General features: G+C 41.4%; 1 protein-coding gene across 2 annotated transcripts in view; it reads left to right on the top strand.

The window, feature by feature from the left end:
* The first annotated feature begins 37 nt into the window (after positions 1-37).
* LOC124259222 (dipeptidyl peptidase 9-like) overlaps positions 38-15,154 on the top strand; it is a 33,131-nt gene continuing 18,014 nt past the window's right edge. Inside the window, exons 1-7 of one of the 2 annotated variants that reach the window (XM_046693330.1) lie at positions 38-124; positions 2,152-2,688; positions 7,275-7,455; positions 8,417-8,533; positions 11,350-11,472; positions 12,994-13,055; positions 13,941-14,044. In XM_046693330.1, coding sequence (XP_046549286.1) covers positions 2,209-2,688; positions 7,275-7,455; positions 8,417-8,533; positions 11,350-11,472; positions 12,994-13,055; positions 13,941-14,044 — 1,067 coding nt within the window. In that variant the 5' untranslated portion in view covers positions 38-124; positions 2,152-2,208. The remainder of the gene's footprint in view (positions 125-2,151; positions 2,689-7,274; positions 7,456-8,416; positions 8,534-11,349; positions 11,473-12,993; positions 13,056-13,940; positions 14,045-15,154) is intronic. The other variant, XM_046693331.1, reaches the window with a different exon arrangement.

Raw genomic sequence — 15,154 nt, 5'->3', positions numbered from 1 at the left:
AGCACCGGAAGTATACTACAAACTAGGGTAAGTTGACCTCTGACAAAGGGCAGTAGTGCCATGTCGTAGCTCGATTGCGTTGAATAATGCACGGAATGTCACGTAATACGCATTTATAACACTCGTAAGGATATCTGCAACAGTTTCAATGGCTAATTAGAGGGAAAACAGTATGATTGTGTTGTCATATATATTCAGATTACAGAAGAGCACCACTTGAGATTGTAATCACACTTGTGACTTGCTAACACATAGTCCGATCAAATAGTTTGACGTATTATAACATAAACATGTTTTCGTTTAACAAATTGATTTCTAAGTCCATTTGTAACCGTTTGTGAGGTACCGTTGTTGGCGAGTATTGACAGGATTTGGTTTTAAGTACATTATCTACAAAGTATACTGTGTATAATAACAGATTGAAAACTTAAATCCCATGGCTTCACAAGAGTCCAAGGCCTGAAGTATTTGGCAAACTAGAAATCACATTTATGTCAGTTCTTTCAGGTTTATGGAGGTAACATAGAATGTATATGTTATTATTGTACGCATGTTTGTTTGCAACATATGTTTGCCCCTAATCACGTATGTGTAGAAATTAGTGCCTAACCAACTGCTGATAAATGCCATTAGTCATTCCATAATTTCATTAAGTTTGGATTAGTGGACCAATGTTTACTTGGGGCCCTGTCCCTCATCGCCTGTAATAATCTCCCTGAGTTTCAGTAGTAGGGGTGTCATTGATGATAGATATCAAATAATAATAATTCACTGCCACAGAAATTGATGTTTATCGTCAGAGCCTAGGTTTTACGATGTCGTACAATTTCAGAGTGCAGTGATCATTCGGGCTGTAACGAGAGGTGATGCGTTACACATACATTGTAAATTCTTCAATGATGGCTTGTGTGGAGGTTTAAATTATCCTGTATAAGTTACTGACATGTTCTACAATTGTTCATGCAATAATCAAAACAACAACAGATGTTCTGAAGGCATTATCATGGTTAAAATGGGAAAAGGGAGGCAAAAATACATTTGAGGGATCCAGTTTATAGTTAGCTTTGGCTGATGCACTCGCATGTTAAAACTGGAAATACTATTTTTTTAAATTTTATTTCTAACCAGTTTTGTTATAGATCAGTTACAAATAATATTGTAGAGTCTAAATTTTGAAACTCAACTTGACATGCCAAATCAGCAGGGAGATTCAGACCCCTGTATCAGTTGAAACACGAGTATTCCTCAGTGTTGTTAAATTTGTTTTGTTGATAAAGGCCATAAGCTGCAATAAAGGCTGGATGAGGCCATATGCTGCAATAAAGGTCAACTGAAAATTGGTGTTTTGGTAAATAGACTCAAAGAAATTCTTGTGCAGACTGTCTTCTGTTTGATGCAAGTGTTTGATTCCCAGTTGCATAGATCGATTCTCATGATGTCAATCACTGGATTGTCTGGTCCAGACTCGGTTATTTACAAACCGCTGCCATATACCTGGAATATGTCTGAGTGCGGCGTTAAACAATAATCAATCAATTCTAGCAAAGTAACTTGTGTACCATACCATGTCCATTGCATAAGATACAGGCATCCAGAATATGTAGAAATGGTGGAGATGTCACCATGAAACTCTTCTCTCAATTCTATTCGTGAAATACCATTTTTACCATATAAAATGTCCTCTCTAATCAACCTCCAGGTCAATTATTAATATTGAATAACATATATGTAAGTTCCTTCTTTTAAGACCGTAATTTATGTGACAGTCCATATCTTCTTGTGTATAATATGATTTTACAGAAAGCAAGCTGTGAAGATGTATTTACAATAAAGTAGGTTAGGTTTCAGAGATGTTTAAACATAGGTTTTCCAACTTTACTTCCAGGTCATGTGGTGGGGCGGTGGGGTAGCCTAGTGGTTAAAGCGTTGTCTCGTCACGCCGAAGACCCGGGTTCGAATCCCCACATGGGTACAATGTGTTAAGCCCATTTCTGGTGTCCCCCGCCGTGATATTGCTGGAATATTGCTAAAAGCGGCGTAAAACTAAACTCAGTCAGTCAGTCAGTCCAGGTCATGTGGTAATGATGTGTCTCTGATATTTTGATGATTTAATCAGCTTTCATCTGTTCAGTATGTCTATTGTTGTTGCAGGGTTTAAAGCAATACTATGACAACGGATTAGTGGAAGAAGATCATCAGTAAAGTACAATGGCCTCTGAAGTGGGAGTTGATCCTTATGACCAAGTGTCCGGATCTCCACCACAAACCAACACGACGGGGAAAAAGTCGTGGGACGAATTACGGAAGTGCGTGCGGGATACACGCAAACTTCTGACAGCTTTAGTAAGCAGTGTGCCAACGTCGTTCACATTCAGAAATATCTCTACAGACAATGGAACCGTAACAAGACTATACTTTCTAGGAGTGCCAATCAAGGGTCGGGAAAACACATTGCTGTATGTGGATCTACCGTCTGATTTTCAGGATTATGTGTTACCATGGCAATCATTACTGGACTCCTTCCAGCCATCATCAGGGCAACTGTCTCGAGAAGAGCAGTTGATGAGGGAGAGGAAGAGGCTTGGGATATATGGAATTACCTCATACGATGTTGTCGAGGAGGAGGGGAAGTTTGTGTTCCCAGCATGTAGCAGTCTTTTTACTTGCGTGGACAACACCATGGATTGTGTGAGTAAACATATCACATGACCTTACCTTCATGTAAAATACTTTAATTTCATTGGTCAATGAGGCTTTAACAAGTTTCCGTGTCACCCCACCCCTCCCGCTGCCACAGTCACCGCCAAACTGTCCGCCGAGAAGCTGTATCGCTAACAATCATGACGTCATATGATGCATGCAGTGCACAGAGTTAGAAAACCATTCGATTAGCTGTTTTTGAGTTCACTATGTACACATATATTTTACCTGCTTTCACTGCTTTATTTAAACTATTTTATACTTTGAATCGTTTCTACACTCAACTTAAACATAATTAACCATTTTTATAGCAGTTTCAAGCTTGTCAAAATATGTTTCACTGATTATGAAAATCCAGTAGAGAGGCATTTGCCATTTTGTTTAGGTAGCGAGCTTATTGATCAATCTTCAAAATGAAATGGTATTTTGTACATTTAACATGGCAGTAAGTTAAATATGTTGTAAACCTCACCCTTGGGTAATACGGTCTGATGTACTGCATACTGGCTTGGGTAACACTGCTACATAGAGGCATACATCAGACTGTATTACCGGCTTGGGTAACACTGCTACATAGAGGCGTACATCAGACTGTATTACCGGCTCGGGTAACACTGCTACATAGAGGTGTACATCAGACTGTATTACCGGCTTGGGTAACACTGCTACATAGAGCGTACATAGACTGTATTACATCGGGTAACACTGCTACATAAAGGCGCACATCAGACCAAGGCTTTTACGCTTCGGTAACACTGCTACATAGTATTACCGGGTAACACTGCTACATAGAGGCGGGACCGTATTACAACACTGCTACATAAAGGCGTACATCAGACCGTTTTACCGGCTCGGGTAACACTGCTACATAGAGGCGTACATCAGACCGTATTACCGGCTCGGGTAACACTGCTACATAGAGGTGTACATCAGACCATTACCGCTCGGGTAACACTGCTACATAGAGGTGTAACCGTATTACCGCTCGGGTAACACTGCTACATAGAGGTGTACATCACATCAGACACTGTATTAGAGCATACATCAGACTGTATTACCGGCTCGGGTAACACTGCTACATAGAGGCATACATCAGACCGTTTTACCGGCTCGGGTAACACTGCTACATAGAGGCGTACATCAGACCGTTTTACCGGCTCGGGTAACACTGCTACATAGAGGTGTACATCAGACCGTATTACCGGCTTGGGTAACACTGCTACATAGAGGTGTACATCAGACCGTATTACCGGCTTGGGTAACGCTGGTACATAGAGGTGTACATCAGACCGTATTACCGGCTCGGGTAACACTGCTACATAGAGGTGTACATCAGACCGTATTACCGGCTCGGGTAACACTGCTACATAGAGGTGTACATCAGACCGTATTACCGGCTCGGGTAACACTGCTACATAGAGGTGTACATCAGACCGTTTTACCGGCTCGGGTAACACTGCTACATAGAGGTGTACATCAGACCGTATTAACACTGCTACATAGAGGTGTACATCAGACCGTATTACGGCTGGTACATACATAGAGGTGTACATCAGACCGTATTACCGGCTCGGGTAACACTGCTACATAGAGGTGTACATCAGACCGTATTACCGGCTCGGGTAACACTGCTACATAGAGGTGTACATCAGACCGTATTACCGGCTCGGGTAACACTGCTACATAGAGGTGTACATCAGACCGTATTACCGGCTCGGGTAACACTGCTACATAGAGGTGTACATCAGACCATACCGGCTCGGGTAACACTGCTACATAGAGGCGTACATCAGACTGTATTACCGGCTCGGGTAACACTGCTACATAGAGGTGTACATCAGACCGTATTATCGGCTCGGGTAACACTGCTACATAGAGGCGTACATCAGACCGTATTACCGGCTCGGGTAACACTGCTACGTAGAGGTGTGTACATCAGACCGTATTACCGGCTCGGGTAACGCTGGTACATAGAGGTGTACATCAGACCGTATTACCGGCTCGGGTAACACTGCTACATAGAGGTGTACATCAGACTGAATTACCGGCTCGGGTAACGCTGGTACATAGAGGTGTACATCAGACCGTATTACCGGCTCGGGTAACGCTGGTACATAGAGGTGTACATCAGACCGTATTACCGGCTCTGGTAACACTGCTACATAGAGGTGTACATCAGACCGTATTACCGGCTCGGGTAACACTGCTACATAGAGGTGTACATCAGACCGTATTACCGGCTCGGGTAACACTGCTACATAGAGGCGTACATCAGACCGTTTTACCGGCTCGGGTAATGCTGCTACATAGAGGTGTACATCAGACCGTATTACCGGCTCGGGTAACACTGCTACATAGAGGCGTACATCAGACCGTTTTACCGGCTCGGGTAACGCTGCTACATAGAGATGTACATCAGACCGTATTCCCCTCGAGAGAAGCAGACAACTTATATTTTTACATTGCATGATTTAAGAGATGTTAACTTTCATGCACCAGATGCAACCTAAGATAAAAACCTAGTTGCACCAGCCAAATTCCAGTTGCACTGGTCTTATTGCATGATGTAATGAAAGAAATATGCTATTGAATTATTTTGATGTTTTATTCAGAAGTTTACCCATTCAAAAATTGACTTGCACCTGGTGCAAGTTAGACTAAAAACTAGGTTGCACTTTGTAATATTAGCAAGTTTTGTTTACTTATTTTCATAAATAAGTTTAATAACACTTTTAGATGCATTTTTGTGTGACATGCAGAATATAACTGAGTGTGATCAGGCAATCATGCGGATGAGTGACCCCCTCTCAGGTAGTCACTTGTACACGTAATTGGGTACCGTCTTGCGTATACGTTAAGTCCTCTACTGATTAGGCTGCACCAGTGCAAGTAACAAAGCACTAAATTGAGCCCTCTATTACCTTGGCAAAAGCCTGTACAATACTCCATGGAATCGGGAGGTAGAATGTGTCCCCTGGAACCCATTACACATTGGGAATTTTTTCGAAGGGTGCCATAGCGCACCAGACAGATAATTTATGTGTGCCTTTGTGAACATAACTGTGCCCATACCTTTTGATGATCCAGTTAAACTTAAATCATAGCAACAATTATATTGTTTAAATTTATTGCTTAATACATGAATAAACATCATGTAAACCTATTAACATGAGATATGGATTTGATAAACACTATCAAGACTGCAAATAGTCCAGCTTCATTTGCCCTGGACCCATAAACTAACCCAGAAATTATGTTATCCAAAACAGGATTTCCTGTTTTGCTCACTGTCATTCAAAATGGACACGCCCATGTTTAGCTGTGAGAATGTGAGTGCCACTGATCTGTTTTATAATTTTCACCAGGGAACACTGAACATATTTTTATCCGTGCCATTTTAATTTTTACTTTGCCTGACCAGCAAATGAGGCACTATGTTGATCCCTGGATTTATGTGTCACTGGTGACAATGTGCAGACCAACATGAAAGATACTTCTATACTTTGTTTTATATTCTTGCACTGAATGTTCTCTTAAACTTAAAGTGCAAATTAAAAGTAACATTGAATTCATGCAACAAAGAGATTTTGAACAAAAGTATTTATTATGGTATAATTTGTCTGTAGATTGTTCTGCATTTCGAGTCGATCATATAGTTGAGAATACACAATGCCTTTTAGAAAGTAGTTAAATGTAACAAATGTTATCTTTGAGATTACACTTTCTTGGTAGAGTTCAGATTCTAGTATTTTGGGGGTTGAATCCCATCTAGGATTCAAACACTCAGACACCCAGAGTGAGGCACCTAGTCAACAGTACACAAAGTCAGCGGTCTGACCCACTCAGCCTCCTGTAATTGTTCTCTTCTTGTGGGAATCATGGGTGCCCCAGTTGTCAGAGGTACCATAATATTGCTCTGCAGAGTTGCATCCCTTTGGCATGCCAGGGGCCTCTGACTGGATTCAAATCCAGTTTGCCTCGATTATGTCACTAGTTTTGTCAGCACCTTCCCTGTGCCCAGAGGTTTCATCAACATTATTTAAGTCTGAGATCTGCATTTTCCTTCCATATTTTCTGAAATGGACCCGTGAGGATCCAGGGTAGAATAGGTCTTCAGCAACCCATGCTTGCCACAAACGGCGACTAACAGGATCGGGTGGTCAGGCTCGCTGACTTGGTTGACACATGTCATCGGTTCCCAATTGCGCAGATCGATGCTCATGCTGTTGATCACTGGATTGTCTGGTCCAGACTCGATTATTTACAGACCGCCGCCATATAGCTGGAATATTGCTGAGTGCGGCGTAAAACTAAACTCACTCATTCTGATATGTATTGATATGATTCAATGGATCAATTACTTGATCACTCACTCTGACACTCACTTGGTGCGGTGGGGTAGCCTAGTGGTTAAAGCGTTCGCTCGTCACAAAGAAGGACCGGGTTTGATTCACTACATGGGTACAATGTGTGAAGCCCATTTCTGGTGTCCCCCGCCGTGATATTGGTGGAATATTGCTAAAAGTGGCACACAACTCACTCACTCACTCACTCACTCACTCTTGTTTTGGCAGCATCTTGAAGATGACCGAGTGATCCTCCCGACGGCTATCAGCACAAGTTGTTTAGGAGCTCGTCTCGACCCGAAAATCTGCCCCCTGGATACCAACCTGGTGTGTTTCATTCACAACGGGGATCTGTGGATCACACATCTCATTAGTGGGCAGGAGAAGAGACTCACGTTTGTTCATAAAGGTAATTACACACTTTCACACCTGTGGCCATTGCCGGGTTTTACCATAGGAATTTGGATTACAATAATCAAATAATGTTATTTTTTCACCCCTCACTGACACCCTCCCTTCTCTAACACCCCTTCTTGGTACATAGAGAAGGTGTATCGTTGAGAATGCCTAAGGAATATAGAAAACCATGGCAACGAGACCGTAAGTGTGGTATTAAGTGAAAAATACCCCCATTTAGGCTTCAAGTTAATTAACACTTTGCTGAACATGAACGAAATGTTTAAGATTGAATGTTCTGCCTTATTCTCCATCATAGCAGTCTTAAATGTAAACATTTATGAAGCAGTGAGTTAATAATTTAGTACTGATATTTATTTTTTTTGCATTTACTTTAGTATCCACATGTATTTTGATATATCACCAAACATGTTGATAAACCAATATACACAATGACATCACAACAGTCATATTGAATGAGAAAGACACACCATCAGTAACTCCATGGTGAGTGAGTGAGTTTAGTTTTACGCCGCACTCAGCAATATTCCAGCTATATGGCGGCGGTCTGTAAATAATCGAGCCTGGACCAGACAATCCAGTGATCAAGAGCATGAGCATCGATCTGTGCAATTGGGAACCGATGACATGGGTCAACCGAGTCAGCCAACCTGACCACCCGATCCTGTTAGTCGCCTCTTACGACAAGCATAGTCGCCTCTTACGACAAGCATGGGTTACTGAAGACCAATTCTAACCCGGAACCTTCACGGGTCGATGATGATGATGATGATATCGCAAGTCATATTGAATGAGAAAGACACCATCAGTAACTCCATTATGATGATGAGGAGGACGACGACGATGATGATGATGAGGAGGAGGAGGACGACGATGACGATGGTGTTGGGGAATTGCTTGTCAATGTAGCTGGTACATTCAACCTAACCCTACATCCGGTATTGTTGATACAGGTGAGGGGGGACTTGCAGCTGACCCATGTGTGGCGGGGGTGCCATCATTCGTGGTTCAGGAGGAGTTTGACCGATACACAGGGTACTGGTGGATGCCCAGAGTCCCACAGTCGACAGGTAAATCTGTGACGAGAAATTGTTAGAGAACCACTAAACTTTGTTTTTGTTACTCTTTGAACCATTACATATGAAAGATTTGTGGTTAGTCTTATGCGGAACACCAAATTTATTCTTTAAAAACTTGTGGTTAATTAATACCGAGCGATTAAAAGTGGCCAAAAAGTCGCCTGCTTCCCTCTCGCCCGCCAACGAAACCACAGACAGGTTACGTAACTCTGTCGCCAGAGCACTGCAGTGACGTCATATGAGGAACGATTTTCAGTTAGTTGTATAGAAAATTTGTAGCACGCTCATCATTTTGATGATTTCTCGACATCAACGGACGACATGCCGAATCGTTGCTTTGTGTAGTCAATTGCTCCTAGGGTCGGGCGATGGTGTCCCCATGCACAGATTTCCACAGGACCCGCGGTTCGTGCTAAATGGGTTATGTTTGTGAGTCGGGCGGCGTTGTGGAAGCCTGAAGCGATATCTTACTTGTGTTCAGATCGCTTCACGGAAGTTAAAGAATCAAAACTACTTACTAGTTGTAGTAAAATATGCATATGATTGATGACCATAAAGATTTTCTATGACACAACTTGTAACATAACGATTTCTTCCTCGGAAGTGAGGTTGTGGTCGAGTAACAATAATATTGTAAGTAGTATTATATTGACACCCACCTGGCTGCCACGAGAGAAATTGTTATGATATACGCTATATCATGCAAAATCCAATTGGCCATCAATAAAATACATATTTTACTACCAGTAGAAAGTAGTTTTGATTTTGTAACTTGGTGAAAACAAACCTAAATACCATTTATCCTCAGACTGGCGGATGTTCCCACAGAGCGCCATTTTTTAAAAATAAAAAAATCTGTTAGAATAAATGAGATTATAGTTTGTTTTCATCAAGTTAGAAAATCAAGACTACTTTCTACTCGTTGTTAAATATGTATTGGAATCATAACCAAACGGATTTTGCATGACACAACTTATAACATAACGATTTCTTCCACGGAGGCGAGGTGGGGTCAAGTCACAATACTATGCGCGATAAATTTCCTGCTACATTCCCATGGTTAATGTCCACTCACCAGTATGTAGATACTAGTCAATAATGCGTCTTTATATTTGGTCTTATAATCCTAATTAGTTTATTATCACACTTGTATGCATTTTGAAACTAAATAAAAAGCAGGCGATCTGCTGATACTTATAGTGAATTTATAACAGAACTGTAATATCTAGACATTTTATAGTTTGCCAATGTGAATCATAATTTGCACACACACACCCTAGTGCATGTTGTCTGTCTCATTACACTTCACGGCGAAAACAATGATTCTGTTGAATGCTACGACAAATGAATAAAAACAAAATGCAAATATTAAAATTAAAACAGATTAAAGTTATAGGAACAATATCAGGCCATTACCTTGTTCGAGGAATGTATCCATCAATATCCACAAAACTGTTCCAAATGATGTGTCTTTTAACAGTTTAATATACGAAAAAGTGATAAATCTTTTCAGGTATTGGTGTATAGTCTCATTGGTCACCCAAGATAGCACACCTGGCAACTAATTGCATAATGTCCACCTTTCTTTAAAACAGTAATTTAGTTAGCCAATAATGGGCAATCAATCAATGTATTGCCGGTTAATCCTTTGAAAGAAGGACGTTGTTTTACGCAGAACACCGACACGACGACAGAGTGTATTCAGTATAGATTAGTAAATCTACATACATAAACACTACCTTTTGACAATTACGCTGTGTAAGATAAAAGTAATTAATCAATCAGCGTGTTATCGGTTAATCCTTTGATCGATGTTTATAATGTTGAATATTTACTCCAGACACAAGAAATGCCAAATGGGAACCTTTGTCGGTAATCTAAGTGTGTTACCACTAATTATACCTGTTATAAATTCATTAACTGACCATCAAGTGAATGATGACAAATAACATGTGTAGGTTTATACCACCTAACACGGGTTACAACGAGGGAGTATTAATTGCTGTATTGCATGTGAAAACTTATGGGCCGACACTGTTTTGAGAATACAAACAGATTTTTACATGACATGATTAAATATCGAGGTAAAACAACACAGAAATGGGATCAATTTGGATCAGTCATTATACAAATAGGGCCTAACGACACCAATCGATTTTGAAAGAATCGTCTATGAAAACAAGTTGTAACTCGGAAACTAGGCAAAGCAGGAGACAAAATTAAATGACAGTAGATTGTGAGAACATATAGCTTTCATTTTCCACAACAATTGTCACGATTTCAGGTTTATACAAGCCTGTAAACACGATAATTTACCCCCTAAAATGTAGATGAATTCTGCATCGGCTCTCAAATCTATTCCTCATATGACGTCACAGAGGCGCGCCACTCTGATTGGTTAAAATTTCGTTCGCGGGTGAGAATTGTGCACTGTTGTCAAAAAGGTCGATTTAAGTCAATTAAAGGTCGAAATGAGTAGTTTTAATGACGGGGTTTCATTTATAACGATGCCAGTTAGTGATTTATGTATTTGTACCCCCTAGGGTTTATGTGACCTTTAGCACAAAGTTGGCATCAGGCTGTGATTTTTTTTCTCGCTTTAGAGGTGAGCTCCAGCAACACATCACTATTGCACCTGTGTTTATTGTATGATAATGAATGATATGATGAATATATATTTTCATTATTGTTATATTTATTACATTACTATTATGTATATATCATTATTTTAAATGTGTCTACTGTTAAACATGAGAATCCCTGTCACAATCCTAATGTTCACAAATAAACACACATCCTTTTGACAGATGAAGCCACCACATTCAGGATTCTGTATGAGGAAGTAGATGAGTCCGATGTGGAGATTCTTCATGTGTTTGCTCCAGTGACGGACGACCAGGGTATCGACGAGTACAGGTACCCTCGTGCAGGTAGGTCCAGTGGCTGGTCACTGAATCGAAGACTTCATCAGAAGCAGGGTTATACAGTACAACCAGAAATTATTGAGAATTTAAGATTGTAATTTTTTAATTTTTTTTCACTCATTACTCATGTATTAAATGTGAATATTAGCAGAACATAACTCCAGATTCAAAGACAGGTGAACAGTTAGTATTTTGTCAAGTCACCATGGGCAGCAATGCAGGCTTCAATGCGGCGGGGCATACTTCTGATCAAAGAAGTAAGAAAGTCGTGGTCCATGCTGTCCCAATATCGGACCACCTCTTCTTTCATTTCAGCAATATTTGTCAGATTTTTCTTATTGAAATAATATAAGTCCCCAAACATTTTCTATTGGATTTAGGTCAGGGCTATAGCTTGGCCAATCTAATAATGTCATATTTTGGGTCCGAAACCAGGCCTGTGAATGCTTTGAACAATGCTTTGGGTCGTTGTCCTGCTGGAAAATCCAAACATTTCCATAGAACACGTGAGCAGATAGAAGTAAATGTATCTCGAGAATATCTGTGTACCGCTCACTATTCATATTCCCTTCAAATACACAGAGGGGCGTTGCCCCTAACACAGATATGCCGCCAAACATTAAATTTCGGACTGTACTTTGGGCGCTGATACAAAGGTTTTCCAGTTTGTTTGGTCCAGAATGTCAGTGTATTAGGAAACAGCCACACAGAACTTTCATCTGAGAAAATCACATTGTCCCCGTTAAAATTTCTATGCTGTAAGCACCAGTTCAACCTTCGCTCCTTTTGTTCAGGTTTCATGATCGGTGATGGAATTCCTCGACTTTTCTGCCAACCCATTGCATGCAGCTCAGTTCTGATTGTCTCCTTACAGACAGCCACAGTTCCTCTATCAATCATATCCAGCCTTAAGTTTTCTAAACTCCTTCGTTAGTTTTTAGAAACAAGAATACCAAGCCGCCTCCTGTCACCGACAGTGAATTTTCTGGGCCTACCTGCGCCTCCCTGGTGCTCAATGCCATATCCATTTGCAATATCTTTCAAAACAGGATAAACAGTGGACAAAGGGATGCCTGTTCTACTTGAAATCACTTGAGCTGATCTGATGTCCTTGTTATAATACTCTAAAATCAACTTCCTCTTCTCTAAATCATCCATACTGAGGATCACTGAAAATGTCGTCTGCTGCAAGTAGACAAAGGGGGATAACTCTTCACAAACTAATGAAAAAGGATTAACAGAGTTGTCTCTCTTGAATGAAACCAAGCACTTGATAGCTGGTCAAGGTTGTTTATACTAGAAATCCAATTAAACATATTCCTAAAATTCTCAATAATTTCTGGTCATACTATATATGTCTGTTCATTATGGCATTGTCAAAATTATTCTCCAAATGACAATTTGAGTGATTATTGTCCACTCTTCTTGCATTTACGTCGTCCAGTTTGTCTATCATACCAGGTGGCCTTTTACATCAGTGTCCTGATCTGTACAGTTGATTGATCTGTGACAATGTGAATATTTCAGGCACCACAAATGCCAGGAGTACTCTGAGGATTGTAGAGTTTGAAGTGGGGCAAGATGGTTCAGTAAGTACACACAGTATTATCTCTAAGTCAGTGGATAGAATGTTGCCTTATGACACCTAATACCAAATATTCTTGATGTGATTGCCTTGGTCATTGATCAATTAGCATACTGCTTGACTCGTATTAGATGAGCCTGCGCTGTACACACGTTTGTGACAAGAAGGCAGACCAGGGAATCTAGATGAATACACTGGTTGCTACAGGTAGATTGGCGATTAAGCACGTGCAATACATGCTGACCATGGCGTGAACTCAATACCACTTCTGTCATGTCCAAGTTAGGGAAGCATGGGCAAATTGTTCGTTCTCAGGCAAGGGAGTTAGCTTACAATGTTATTATTTATATGGAAAAGACGTGTGCACGATTCACACGAGGAAATTGAACTTTTCAAGTTTTAGAAGACAACCTGTTTCCCACATTTTTCAAATGGAATGTTCTGGAGGGCGTTCCCATGTATGCAAATTGGGGTCATTTGTCAGGTCATGGCTCATCTAATAGTAGTACATCAATAAGAACCCAGCATGGGTCATACATCAGCCCATGGACCATAACATTGCATCACAGTCCCAAACCCTCCTTACAGCCTGAGAAGACCCAGGTTAAAATTGGTCTCCAGCAACCCGTTCTTATGGTAAGAGGAGACCAACAGGAGTTGGTGGTCAGGCTAGACAACGTTGTTAGGTGCATATCGTGATAATGGACACTGATGCTCATGATGTCAGTCACTGGATTTACTGGCCCAAACTTGATTATTTACAAACCAAGAAATGAATGTTGCTCAGCTTTCTATTAACAAAACCAACATTCCATCTCCACCTCCTGAGTATGAAATGTTTCCACATAAATGCTGCCCCTATGAGCCCTGTGTTGTGTCTCCTCCCCAGCTGCTGGACACAGTGGTGGAGCGGCATATGCTGGAGCCGCTGTCGAGTTTCTGTCCGTGGATGGAGTACATCGTGAGAGCTGGCTGGACTCCAGACTCCAAGTAGTAAGTACATGATGACTACTGGGATCAGCCTTGTTACCTACTGGGATCAGGCTTGTTACATACTGGGATCAGGCTTGTTAATTCTGGGATCAGGCTTGTTACATACTGGGATCAGGCCTGTTACCTACTGGGATCAGGCCTGTTACCTACTGGGATCAGGCCTGTTACCTACTGGGATCAGGCCTGTTACATACTGGGATCAGGCCTGTTACCTACTGGGATCAGGCTTGTTACATACTGGGATCAGGCTTGTTACATACTACTGGGATCAGGCTTGTTACATACTGGGATCAGCCTTGTTACATACTGGGATCAGGCCTGTTACCTACTGGGATCAGGCCTGTTACCTACTGGGATCAGGCTTGTTACATACTGGGATCAGGCCTGTTACCTACTGGGATCAGGCTTGTTACATACTGGGATCAGGCCTGTTACCTACTAGGATCAGGCTTGTTACATACTGGGATCAGCCTTGTTACATACTGGGATCAGGCTTGTTAATTCTGGGATCAGGCTTGTTACATACTGGGATCAGGCCTGTTACCTACTAGGATCAGGCTTGTTACATACTGGGATCAGGCTTGTTAATTCTGGGATCAGGCCTTGTTACATACTGGGATCAGGCCTGTTACCTACTGGGATCAGGCCTGTTACATACTGGGATCAGGCTTGTTACATACTGGGATCAGGCCTGTTACCTACTGGGATCAGGCTTGTTACATCTGGGATCAGGCTTGTTACATACTGGGATCAGGCCTGTTACATACTGGGATCAGGCCTGTTACCTACTGGGATCAGCCAGTTACCTTGTTCAGGCTTGTTACTGGGATCAGGCCTTGTTACATACTGGGATCAGGCTTGTTACATACTGGGATCAGGCCTGTGTTACCTACTGGGATCAGGCTTGTTACATACTGGGATCAGCCTTGTACTGGGGATCAGGCTTGTTACATACTGGGATCAGGCCTGTTACATACTGGCAGGCTTACTTTACATACTGGGATCAGGCTTGTTACATACTGGGATCAGGCTTGTTACATACTGGGATCAGGCTTGTTACATACTGTTACCTACTGATCAGGCTTGTTACATACTGGGATCAGGCTTGTT

This window comes from Haliotis rubra, unplaced genomic scaffold (genome assembly GCF_003918875.1).
Source record: "Haliotis rubra isolate DU_JTF1 unplaced genomic scaffold, ASM391887v1 Scf714, whole genome shotgun sequence".
Lineage (NCBI taxonomy): Eukaryota > Metazoa > Mollusca > Gastropoda > Lepetellida > Haliotidae > Haliotis > Haliotis rubra.
This window is presented reverse-complemented; position numbering and strand designations above follow the sequence as displayed.